Here is an 11094-nt window from a genome sequence, read left to right on the forward strand (position 1 = left end):
AAGACCACATTCTGTACACACATCTTACTAATAAAGCATAATATGTGTGGAAAAACAGATGAGCCCAACATATTAACTTTAGAAATCGTTGTCTTAATCCAGAAGCGCTTTCTAGATTACAGTTTTCTAAAGAGCGCTTAGCCGAAGCGAGGGCAAGAAGAAGTGCAGTTTTGAGAGATAGCTCCTTCATATCAACGGATGCTATATGGCGGCGCCTTCCCGAAATGCAATGTGGAGTGAAAAGATCGTGACATAACTCCTCATTCTCTATAAGTCATTATAATCCATAATTATGTCCCCACTCGATGCAACAAATACCTCGTTTATAATGGGTTTTCATGTTTTTGTCTCGTCGCTTCGGCCGGACAGGGCATCACAATATGGTAAGGGGCGTAACATTTCCGTCACACGCTTGAGGTATTCGGCCAATCATAACGCACTGGATAGCTGGCCAATCAGAGCACACCTCGCTTTTCAGACCGATGAGCTTTGTAAAAATCGACGCATTTCAGAAAGGCGGGGCATAGAGGAGAAACAATAATGTACAGTATGTGGAAAATAATGTGTTTTTTGAACCTTAAACCGCATAAACACATTTCATTACACCAAATACACAAAATAATGTTCTTTTTAGCAACATCATATGACTCCTTTAATACTTTTATTTAGAAAATATGCATTATTAGATCAAAAGAGACAGTACTTTTATGTTACACAATATTTTTAATTAAACTGTTCTTTTGAACTTTCTATCAAAGAAAACGTATCATGGTTTCGACAAAAATATTAAGCAGCACAACCGTTTTCACAACACTGACAATAAGAAGTGCTTCTTGAGCTTCCTTCAACATTTCTGAAGGATCATGTGACAAAACAGATCTAATTATTTTTTTGAGCCAGCAATTACAACCAAACACAGACAAGCAGAAGCAGAGTGATACAAACAAAAAGGTCACAGTGCTGTTAGACTATCACGAGTTTTGGACTGGCCCTAGCTGTTTATAATGTAAGATTAACTATGATCTTCATCTTCAGGTTATGACATGAGCCAGTGGAGGGATACACTCTTGAGGCTGGGGCAAACAAGAGCGTATTTCTCAACTACGGCAGAGCTCCCCTACAGCAGTGAGTTAGCAGCTCTATAACGGCTCATTGCAGATGTTGTTTTCTCAAAAGAGGTTTGTGCAATATTCTGATTTCTCATTTTAACAGAGACAAGCTACAGAGTGGACCTAGTTACCTGGAACCAGTTTCTGCGCTGGGGGGTGGTCATACTCCGACTGTACAACGGAAAAAATGTAATAGAGTCCCAGATAGATACGTACGTAACTGCAAAAATGAGTTTATATAGATCCATTCATCTTTGACTTGTCATCATGTAATGGTTGTTTTGTATGTTTTTGTTAGTAAGCAGTTGAGGTTTGAGCAGTATACATCCACTCGATTACTGGCACAGTTTGATGAGGATTTATATCCAATTCAGAAAATCTCTTTACGGATTGTCACTGGGAATATGATTGGACCTCGATACAAGATAAGGCTGCTTCGTATTCGGATAACCCCACTGGAAAATCCAAACAGGTGAATAACTACAATTACTTTTCTGAATTACTAACCATCCTAAACTAATGAATTAATACACTACTGTTCAAAAGTTTAGGATCAAATGTTTTCGAAAGAAGTCTTTTACATTCAACAAGGCTGCATTTATATGATCAAAAAATAGTGTAAAATACAGTGAAATATTATAACATTTGTAATGCATGCTCAACAAAAAAAGGTTTTTAATTATGGTGCCTGCTTCTTTCCCCAACAGGCCACTAATGTGTCGATATGACATTATTTTGGAGGAGAATGCTGAGGTGTCTTTCAAACCGTTGCCTTGTGATTAATCTGAATCTCATCTGTAGAAAATCACACTGAAACGCCTATCTGAACTAACAAACAGGCATTTAATTATGGTGTCTGCTCCTTTCCCCAATAGGCCACTAATGTGTAGATATGACATTATTTTGGAGGAGAATGCTGAGGTGTCTTTCAAACCGTTGCCTTGTGATTAATCTGAATCTCATCTGTAGAAAATCACACTGAAACGCCTATCTGAACTAACAAACAGGCATTTAATTATGGTGTCTGCTCCTTTCCCCAATAGGCCACTAATGTGTAGATATGACATTATTTTGGAGGAGAATGCTGAGGTGTCTTTCAAACCGTTGCCCTGTAATTAATCTCATCTGTAGAAAATCACATTGAAACGCCTATCTGAACTATAACAGACATTTCAAAGTGTCTAAACAGTTAAAAACTTTTAGTGCCTTTTCTGTGATTACTACTGTGATTGTACTAGTATAAAATTGTTATACCAGACACATTTTCTGTTGAGGGCAGAATTAAAGTGCAGTTTTACAATATTAAATTCTGACTCCTGTTGGAACGATCTATATAATTTCTGTATAGTTATGTATGAACCAAATATTCTACTGTAAAGATGTTTTACATGTACAGCTTTTGCATTCTTTTGTAAAATAATTTGTGGACTGAAACCAGCTGAAGCTTAATTTGAGAATGTTTTGGCACAAATAGATTTTATTTTCTACTTTGAGTTTACACAGCAGGATACATCAAATATGAAATTATTTTGTCATATGTAGGTACGACAAAAAGTCTGTATTTTAGTATAAAAGCAAAACTATCCATGTGTTGCGTACTGCTATGAAATGGCAATTGAATTTCAAAATTTAATTAGCAATTAAATTTACATATTGTATAAATTGTAATTTGTGCCTTGTAAATATTGTGGAATATCAAATCAAAAACTAAACTGTAGTTACTCCACTGATAATGAAGAATAGCATTATTTCAGGATGAGAGCAGGGCAAGGTGATACTTAATCTTTATCACTTTAACTTGCCCATTGAGGTGTCCTATTTACATTTGTTTCCATCTTCAAATCAAATAATCTTTACAAGCTGTTTCCTTAAATCAAACAAATGGTAGTGGGTGAATAAAAAATGGATGAAAAAGATCCACCAAATGTGGAGAAGCAGTGGACTTTGAATCAAGGTCTTGGTAGTTCTAATATCAAAACGGACACAACAAAAACACAGTTGCGCACAAGTGACCTCAGGTCTGAATTGTTGACTTTCTTCTCACGCACTGCCACCTGCAGGTAACAAACAAAACAAAATAGAGAGAACAGAAAATAAAGAAGCAATGTACACTACATCAAATACTTATGTTTGAAATTCAGAGAAATAATGTATAAATATATATTAGTCAAAAAAATATATATAAATACATATTTATCTAAACATACATAATCATAATATAATTAAATACACACACATACACACATTTTCCTCACCACTATTTCAAGTCCTCCGTCCCCGTGGTCTGCTTTTCCGATTGAAATTCCCCCGCGGATTGAAGTTCTGTCTGTTAGGTACTGGCATTCTTTGACGGGGACCATCCTGAAGGACCAAAATGAGTCATGGTATGAACAATTATACTCTTAAAAATAGACACGTTTCACATCAACAACAACTCACCCACTGCCTTTCACGCTCATGGTCTTGTTCCGACCACCTAAAGTTCTCATCCACTTCTTCAGGATCATCTCTCACATAGGGATCACTCTCTTGACTTTGGAAAGACAATAGCAATAGACAATAGCTAATTGAACTATGGCCTAATCCTGGCTTAGTCTAAGCCCTGTATGTGAAACCAGGCCATAATTTTGTAAATCAAATATATTGGCATAGCACCTGAATGCATAGCAATAATATTAAAAGTTGGTCTGAAGACAGCTAACAGGAACACTTTTCAGTCCATACCCCTCAGGAGCCACTGGAGCAAAGTTTCCCCCAGCAATGGTGATCTTCACACCCTCCATTCGCTGTTGTCTTCTTCGCTCCAGGTCATACCTGAGGTCACTAGGGTCGGGGACAAGCTGTCGTCTCTGAAGCTAGCAAAACATTTCAAATTTGAACCAACATACATGAAATATTCTATTTGATGTTGATGGACCTAAAAAAACAGATCAACTTACTGGATCCGGCCCTATCTTGCAGAAGATCTGAGTTTCTGATGAAGGCATTCTGTGTTGCCTATAATAAAAGACCAGAATTGTCATGCTTGTATCACAAATGGTGTGGAGAAAATTTCTAATTTAGGATTGGGGTAAACAAATCTTTAATCATAAATAAAAACATTAATCCTAAATAAAAATAATAGTCATGCTTACCTTTGCAAGCTTCACTAATGAATAAAAACAAATTAACTGGCAAGTGTACCTATTCATGACTGGCCTCACGTTTCCCATCTCCTCCTCCTGTTCTTCTTCATCCTCCTTAAACTCATCTTGGAGTGAATAAAACTGTCCATTTGCAAAACGTTCATTAAGTGTGATGCCTTGGCCCCTAAAGTAATTTTCTGCAAAACAAATAAGCAAACAGTTAAACCAAAATCAACTCTTTGCTACGTAATATAAGCTCTTTCTAAGATACACAATATACTGCCAAGCTAATCCATTGGTTCCTGACCTTTAACCTGGTGCACAAGGGTGATGATCTCTTGGGCAAATGTCCCAGAATGCACTGCTGATTCTCTGTAAGTTCCAGAATGCTCCAGCATGGGAAGGAAATCAAGGCGTTGTCGACCCACATTGACTAAGTCAAGTGATAACTGCCTATCTGAAGAGTATCCTAAATGACTGAACAAGAGGTCACATGATATAGAGATATAAGGTCCCATTCCAGCTTTAAAATGTTCCTTTCAACACATTAACCAGATGACAACACTTGTGAATTAATATAAATTGGAATAACAAAGTTCAGGTACAAATGTTCAGTAGTAATGTTTAAGATTAACCATAAACACTGCAATGATTATTTTAATGCAAAACAATTGGCCCTTTACCTGTCATATAATCCCTTTTAATCTAGAAATTTACCAGCACTACTTCTATTAATATAAGACATCTCTTCCAATGAAATTAAAAGTGGTCACCTTTTCAAGAAAACAACTTAAACGATTCACTGAGTTGATTCACTGTGACCCAGTAAATAAAAAGTAGGTGCACGCTATTCAGATTGTTGTTTTAACAATTCGTAATTTCAGTTCAATTTGAGCGGTGTGCTGAAAAACAAAAGCTATACTCAACAATGTTGTGTATGAATTTTATAAGGTTATTTCATTCATAATCGGTGACTGATAGCCCAACCCCCTTTGCTACGTAATTAAAGCTGAGACAGTGAGTGCATGAAGTGTCCAACATTCCATAATTTTTTATTTTTTATTTTTTTAAAGTGCATCATCAGAGTATTTAAATTACACTTTATCTTTTTGGAATTTTCAGTGTGAACAACTCACACTATTTACACTACAAAACGTCATAGAATAATGCATAAGAACGCAATTTGGGGCAAACCTAAAATTTGGGTTGGCTCAACCTTCATTTAAATACCATATCACTAAATAAATAATTGAATGGTGCATAATAAAAATGTCAGCTCATAATAAATATGGCAAGTTCATGCCTCTCCTCTCACTGTCATTGCGTGTTTCCATTCAGAGGATCCTTCAATAAACTCATTTGTTCCAGAGTGCCAACACATGGCGACCAATAAAATCAGTCAACACATCTCAATGTGTTTTTTCTTGCAATGCAATATCTTGATTGGTGAGCTTGAGTAATCTTAGACAAGTATTAGATGCATTGAACTTCATAATAAACTCAATTATGGGAGCGATGGCATCAACTTTAGGTAACTGCTGGAAGACTTTTGAAGATCTTCGGTTGGGTTGGTGTCTTCACAGACCCCTCTTCTTGCTGAATAAAATGGCATACCCTCCAATTTCAGCAATGATTGTAGACTTTTCCTTGGCATATGGCAAATCATTTCTATGTAAATCTCATAAGCAAATCTTGCTGCTTGACTGTCTTGGGGATGAAATCAAATGTCTGTTGGCAGTTGCTCCAAACAAGTTTATCTGTAAACAGGTATTATTGTAGAATTTTCAGTTGCCACTTTGGGTCTTCCATTTTCTTCATTGCCAAATCCTTGTTAAAAATACCTCAACATAACAGATGCATATTTAGGAAACTTGGCAAAAATTTCTTGAAGAATCTTGCAAATAGCCATGTCTACCGAGTTCTCATCACTTACTTATACAACGGGATGACTTTCTAATCCAAAGTCCAAATATGGAAACAAAATGCAGGAGGTCCAGTAGATCATCTGGTAATGTATGGTTCTAGCCACGCCAAGGTCATGGATTTGTTTGGCAGGGAACACAAATTGTCGATCTTGAAGGCACTGTATACATAAATCTCTGGATAGAGGTGTCTTCCAAATGAGTAAATACAAAAAGGCTTCAAAACGTTCCTCTTGCAATGTCAATATGAATAGAATATTTTGATTATGCTTCTTTGGTTTCTTTCATTGTGAATTGATAGCTGTTGGTTCTACAAAATGGAAACATCACAATGGTGGTGTCTTCTTCAACCCAAGCATCTTTGCTCCATCCACATGTTCCAGTACTCACTCAATGCAGAATGGGTGATTGCTGAATGAGATTGCAATCATCAAATGCAGGTTAGTGATCACAAAATCTGTGTCTATGGGCATCTGCCTCAGAATTTCTTCCCATGGTAAAAACATCAACAAATGCATATTAGGATAGTACAAGCAATTAATCAGCTTTGCGGAAACCAAACACATCCGAGACGTTTCTTGAAGACAGAAAGTTGTGTGAAGGTTTTTGCTTCAGCGCCAGTTTAAATTATTAAATTGTCCTTTCAGCCTCATCTTCTTCCTCTCAAACAAGGCCATACTTCTTCCCCCACAAGGAAAACAATCTGAAGCGGGTGACAGTCTGAATGCTGTGGACATCTGGAAAACTTGCGCATACCTACTCAACTTCAATTTGATTGTATGGTTGCTGACTTACCTGCAGTCAATACAGCTTTACAAGTAGAAGAGCTCAAACCCTGTGGGGCACTGGTATTTTGGTGGAGACATCATCTTGAATAGCCAAAATGTGGACGAAAAAAGGGGGACTGATTTTCTTTTGCCTGGGCTAACTGGTGGAGAACATCATCCTTAACCAATAGTCCTTAACCAAATCAAGCTGAGATCCATGAAATTCCAGTCTAGAACTTCCGTCATCTGATGAACCATTAATATGAAGGAATTAGCAGCAGAAAGATGTGTTTTCAACAGGATTTACTGCCAACCTGGTAATTTGGTCCTGTGACTTCCATTTAAATGAAGAGTGAAGATGAAAGGCAATCCAAATCACATCTTCTCCACGGAACAAACATTCACATGTTAAGACACTCAAGAATTTATGTCAAGAAATAGCACACTGCATCTTGGATATTGCATCTTGCATCTTTTTATGCAAACTGGGATTTGTACAGTTTGGAATTTCTCCACATACCTTCTGTAACCCTTTTCTTGTGAATGATCACCAGTAGTGTCCTTCTCCTGTTGGTCCCATTTTAGGATGCATCAGCCACGTCAGGGCCTTGAAGTAGTCCATGTTCCTGATTACTGAACGATTAGTAGCTTTCACATCCAAACACCTGCTTGAACGAGACGTGCATTTGTGTGGCAACACAACAGCACAAGATGAATACTTCAGAAATATCAGATCAATCCTTGATTCATTCCATTACTCCCTGGTTTGAATAAGATGGCTTAATCACAAGAGATATGACTGAACTTCAGGGGATACATCTAAACATCCTTAAAAATCCTTTCCCTTTTAAAGCTCTTCAGAGGGCTGTCCGGGATATCCTGGGAACCTTGAATGAAGATTACTCTTGCAGTGATCATATTTTGGTATGATCTTCAATACCCATGTACACGATGATAAGACACAAAACAGCCCATTAATGGGTTTTCTGGATGCAACTCCACACTTCCCACTGAATCTTCTTGACGTTCACAATCTGTAGACTGTTGTTCTTCATGTCTTCATGGTGTGGGGACAGTGGACACAGAAAAGAGGCATGAACTTTTGACCCTAAACAAAAGTGGTACGACAATGATACTATACCTGCTTTGCCTAACGGGGCGACTCATGTCCACCTTGATCTTGAGGGTCTCCTGTTCACTGAAATCCATTCTAGGTGCAGGACCAACATTAGTGTTTGGCTTCCTGTGATACTGAGGTCTTTGGCGAACCACTCCTTGCCCCATCATCCTTCCACGATTCCTTTGCGATCTCTCTTCCTCCCAAGCGGGGGCAGGTTCTCTTTCTCTGTTCCTCAAATCAACATCCCTCACATCCCTTAAATCCATTTCCCTCCGTGCTTCTGAGTCTCTTGAATGTGACTCCATTCTAGGTTGATCCATGTGTCTTAAGCGCTCTCTTCCTTGAATTTCTCTTCCATAAGAAGAGTAGTTCTTTCTTGATTCCTCTTGGGGATTACTATTTGGTCGTCCGCCATGTCTATCTTGTAAGGTACGCGTTTGATAGGCTTGGTCTCTATCTCGATCACGATTCCTCTGGGTTTCACTTGTCCTAGGTGGGTCTCTGCTCCTCAGATTGCCACTCATTTTTGGGGGATCGCGGTTCCTTGAATCTTGTTTTGCAATTCCATGATCGTGTTCGACAATGACAGGTGCACGACGTGGGCTGAAGCCCCTGTGATGCTCAACGAACTCATCCGGCAGACCAAAATCTGTAAGTCCTTCAGAAGGAGGGTGATGCTCCCTATAATCTGACTTTGATGACCTGTATTAAGAAAGCAAGTAACATTTGTCCAAGATTAGAATGAAATTACAATAATACATAGTTACTAGCAAGGTTTTAACGAACAGTTCAACTAATTGGATCTATATATTCCAATTGATGATAATGACAGTTAACTGAAACTAATCTCAAAAAAACAAAAGAAGGGGTAAACAAATAAAATTAAATACATTACTGACTAAAATGTAAAATTAAAGAGATTAAATGTAACAGATGCAATTAGAAAAACATTTATCCATCAAAGAAAGTGACTGAATCCTTTCTTCTTTTCTTCGTTCCTCTCCATCCACGTCAGACGTATGAAGCGGGGAAAGAAATGCATTCTTGTACCTCTCTGAAAAGGAGCCCCTTTCTTGATATTGACCGCCATATTCTTCATTATGAAATCCATAATCCATCCTGTCCTGTCTTCTTCCTTCGGGATGTCTTGGATAAGACCTGTCCCTCGATTCTCTGTGGTTATGTTGTGAACTGAGCTCCTTATCAACGCCTTTATTCTTGTTCCAGCCTGGTGATGGCATCCTGTAGCGCTCTTCAACACCAAAATGTGTGTGATTAGGGGATGGTAACCTTTCCCTAGGCAGCCTCCTTGGAGAATGGGGCGGCCTTTCTTCATCACCCTGCATGTGGTATCTGGTCATAGGTGAAGCCCCTCTTTTTTGAGCATGCTCTATCGCATCAATAAAATTGGCCCAGTGGTCAACATGTTGCTCTCCTTGATAGGAATCTTTGTTCCAATGTGTGCTACTTTCTACTTTGTTGACATATTCAGGGTTTCTCCACGCATCAGACTGTACCGATGAATGTATCTGGTTATCATATAATCCTTCCGCTCTCCTCCCATGAATAGTTGGGATTCTGTTAATATTCGAGAGGTTCAAGAAGCTGTTAATAACCAGCAATGCAACAACAAAATAAAGTTTTTTGTAACACCAACTTTAGATTAAATACCTTGAATACAAGGGAGATCTCGAACGCGGACGTGACATTGTTTCCTTGAAAAACAAGAAACTGTTAGCCATGAGACCAAATTTATGCAACCGAGGTCTCCATTCTGAAAATTTACCAACGTTTTAACATAGTAGTTTTTCATCAAAATACAACAGCACAAAATGGCATATTATATATATACTCCCTTTTTAAAATCCCTCTTTTGCGTGTTAAATATAAAACTCAAGTTTATATGAATTATAAACCTGAAATAGGCACTGAATGTGGTCATAATAAGTTTAAACAAACATATCTGTAAAGTATTTTGACGTTTCCACACATTTTGACCAGTGAATCTGCATGATTTTCTATTATTTCTCTGGTCACTCATGATTGCTTTTAAGATTTAGTTTTATTATTATTTTTTTTTATTATAGATATTTATGAGGCAATTTTCCATTTTTGTCAATTTGTGAAATTAATAAATTTAAATTATTATACTTATTAGTACCTAAATCATGCTTTCAGTAGAACAAAAGCCTGGAAATCAAGTTTAAAAAAAAAATTATAATATTACCAGGTTACAGGAAAACCACCCTCCTCCCATTTTTTCCACAAAGATTTATGTAGCTATTTTTTCTTTACACTTCGCATCGTTTCATTAACACTGGAAAATTCAACACAAAAAAATAAATTTATAAAAATACCATATCAACTGGAGTAGGCGTTACTGTAGTAAAACCATCGTAAAATTTCTTAAAGTCCCCCTGTGGTGAAAATCAAGTTTTTTATGTTGTTTATTTGTCTATGTGGTGTTTTTAATATGCTTTTAGACAAACCATGTGCCAATCCATTTATCAACACCATTGCCGAGTATTTTCTCCTTAAAACTGTAGTTTCACAAAGGCAGTCACAGAAACGCGGTTTGAAACGCGGCCTTTTTTTTGCTACGTCACAAAATTCAATAACCAATCGCGTCAAGGGATTCTATCCTTAGCATATCATTAACTGTGCTGCAAAGCAGAGGGTCTAGTGAGAAGGCAGCTTATTTATTTGTATTTAGAACCGCTAACTTGAATAATAACCCGCGGCAGCAGTGTAAAAGTAGACCGGAGTCAGACGCACCTCTCCCGCATTGACATCCGCACGTCACACGCGTATGATCGCGGGCGCGATTTGGAATCACAAACTTGGCTGCATTTGAGTCTTCAAGGCATTTTGAGCACACAACATCATCAAGTAAGTAAATTTAACGAATACTACAGTATCCACTGTAGTTGTCCGCTAGTAAAAACAGTTTTATCAGTCATTATCCGTGTACGAACCAAGCGGCAACCTCCCGCTCTCTCTCGTGAAGCCAACAAGGAAGTGACTTAAACTGTAATTCATCAACTGGCCGCT

The 11094-nt window shown here is 37.8% G+C and overlaps 2 protein-coding genes across 6 annotated transcripts in view; one reads left to right on the top strand and one right to left on the bottom strand.

Moving 5' to 3' along the window:
* lipib (lipase, member Ib) overlaps positions 1 to 2543 on the top strand; it is an 8480-nt gene extending 5937 nt beyond the window's left edge. For all 3 annotated transcript variants that reach the window (XM_016508456.1, XM_016508457.1, XM_016508458.1), the window contains 4 exons: positions 1036 to 1125; positions 1213 to 1321; positions 1408 to 1581; positions 1817 to 2543. In XM_016508456.1, coding sequence (XP_016363942.1) covers positions 1036 to 1125; positions 1213 to 1321; positions 1408 to 1581; positions 1817 to 1892 — 449 coding nt within the window. In that variant the 3' untranslated portion in view covers positions 1893 to 2543. The remainder of the gene's footprint in view (positions 1 to 1035; positions 1126 to 1212; positions 1322 to 1407; positions 1582 to 1816) is intronic.
* Positions 2544 to 2563: 20 nt separating this feature from the next.
* Positions 2564 to 11094, bottom strand: part of LOC107705250 (uncharacterized protein CXorf23-like) — a 10233-nt gene continuing 1702 nt past the window's right edge. The window contains exons 2-11 of one of the 3 annotated variants that reach the window (XM_016508454.1): positions 9715 to 9758; positions 9094 to 9621; positions 8065 to 8745; positions 4542 to 4711; positions 4293 to 4431; positions 4049 to 4106; positions 3834 to 3964; positions 3549 to 3642; positions 3354 to 3470; positions 2564 to 3163 (exon numbers count right to left, since the gene is read on the bottom strand). In XM_016508454.1, coding sequence (XP_016363940.1) covers positions 3372 to 3470; positions 3549 to 3642; positions 3834 to 3964; positions 4049 to 4106; positions 4293 to 4431; positions 4542 to 4711; positions 8065 to 8745; positions 9094 to 9621; positions 9715 to 9752 — 1938 coding nt within the window. In that variant the 5' untranslated portion in view covers positions 9753 to 9758 and the 3' untranslated portion in view covers positions 2564 to 3163; positions 3354 to 3371. Of the gene's footprint in view, positions 3164 to 3353; positions 3471 to 3548; positions 3643 to 3764; positions 3965 to 4048; positions 4107 to 4292; positions 4432 to 4541; positions 4712 to 8064; positions 8746 to 9093; positions 9622 to 9714; positions 9759 to 11094 lie in introns of those variants that run through there. The other 2 variants (XM_016508453.1, XM_016508455.1) reach the window with 2 other exon arrangements.

Source organism: Sinocyclocheilus rhinocerous, unplaced genomic scaffold, assembly GCF_001515625.1.
Source record: "Sinocyclocheilus rhinocerous isolate Xijiao unplaced genomic scaffold, SAMN03320098_v1.1 scaffold594, whole genome shotgun sequence".
NCBI classification, from domain to species: Eukaryota; Metazoa; Chordata; class Actinopteri; order Cypriniformes; family Cyprinidae; genus Sinocyclocheilus; species Sinocyclocheilus rhinocerous.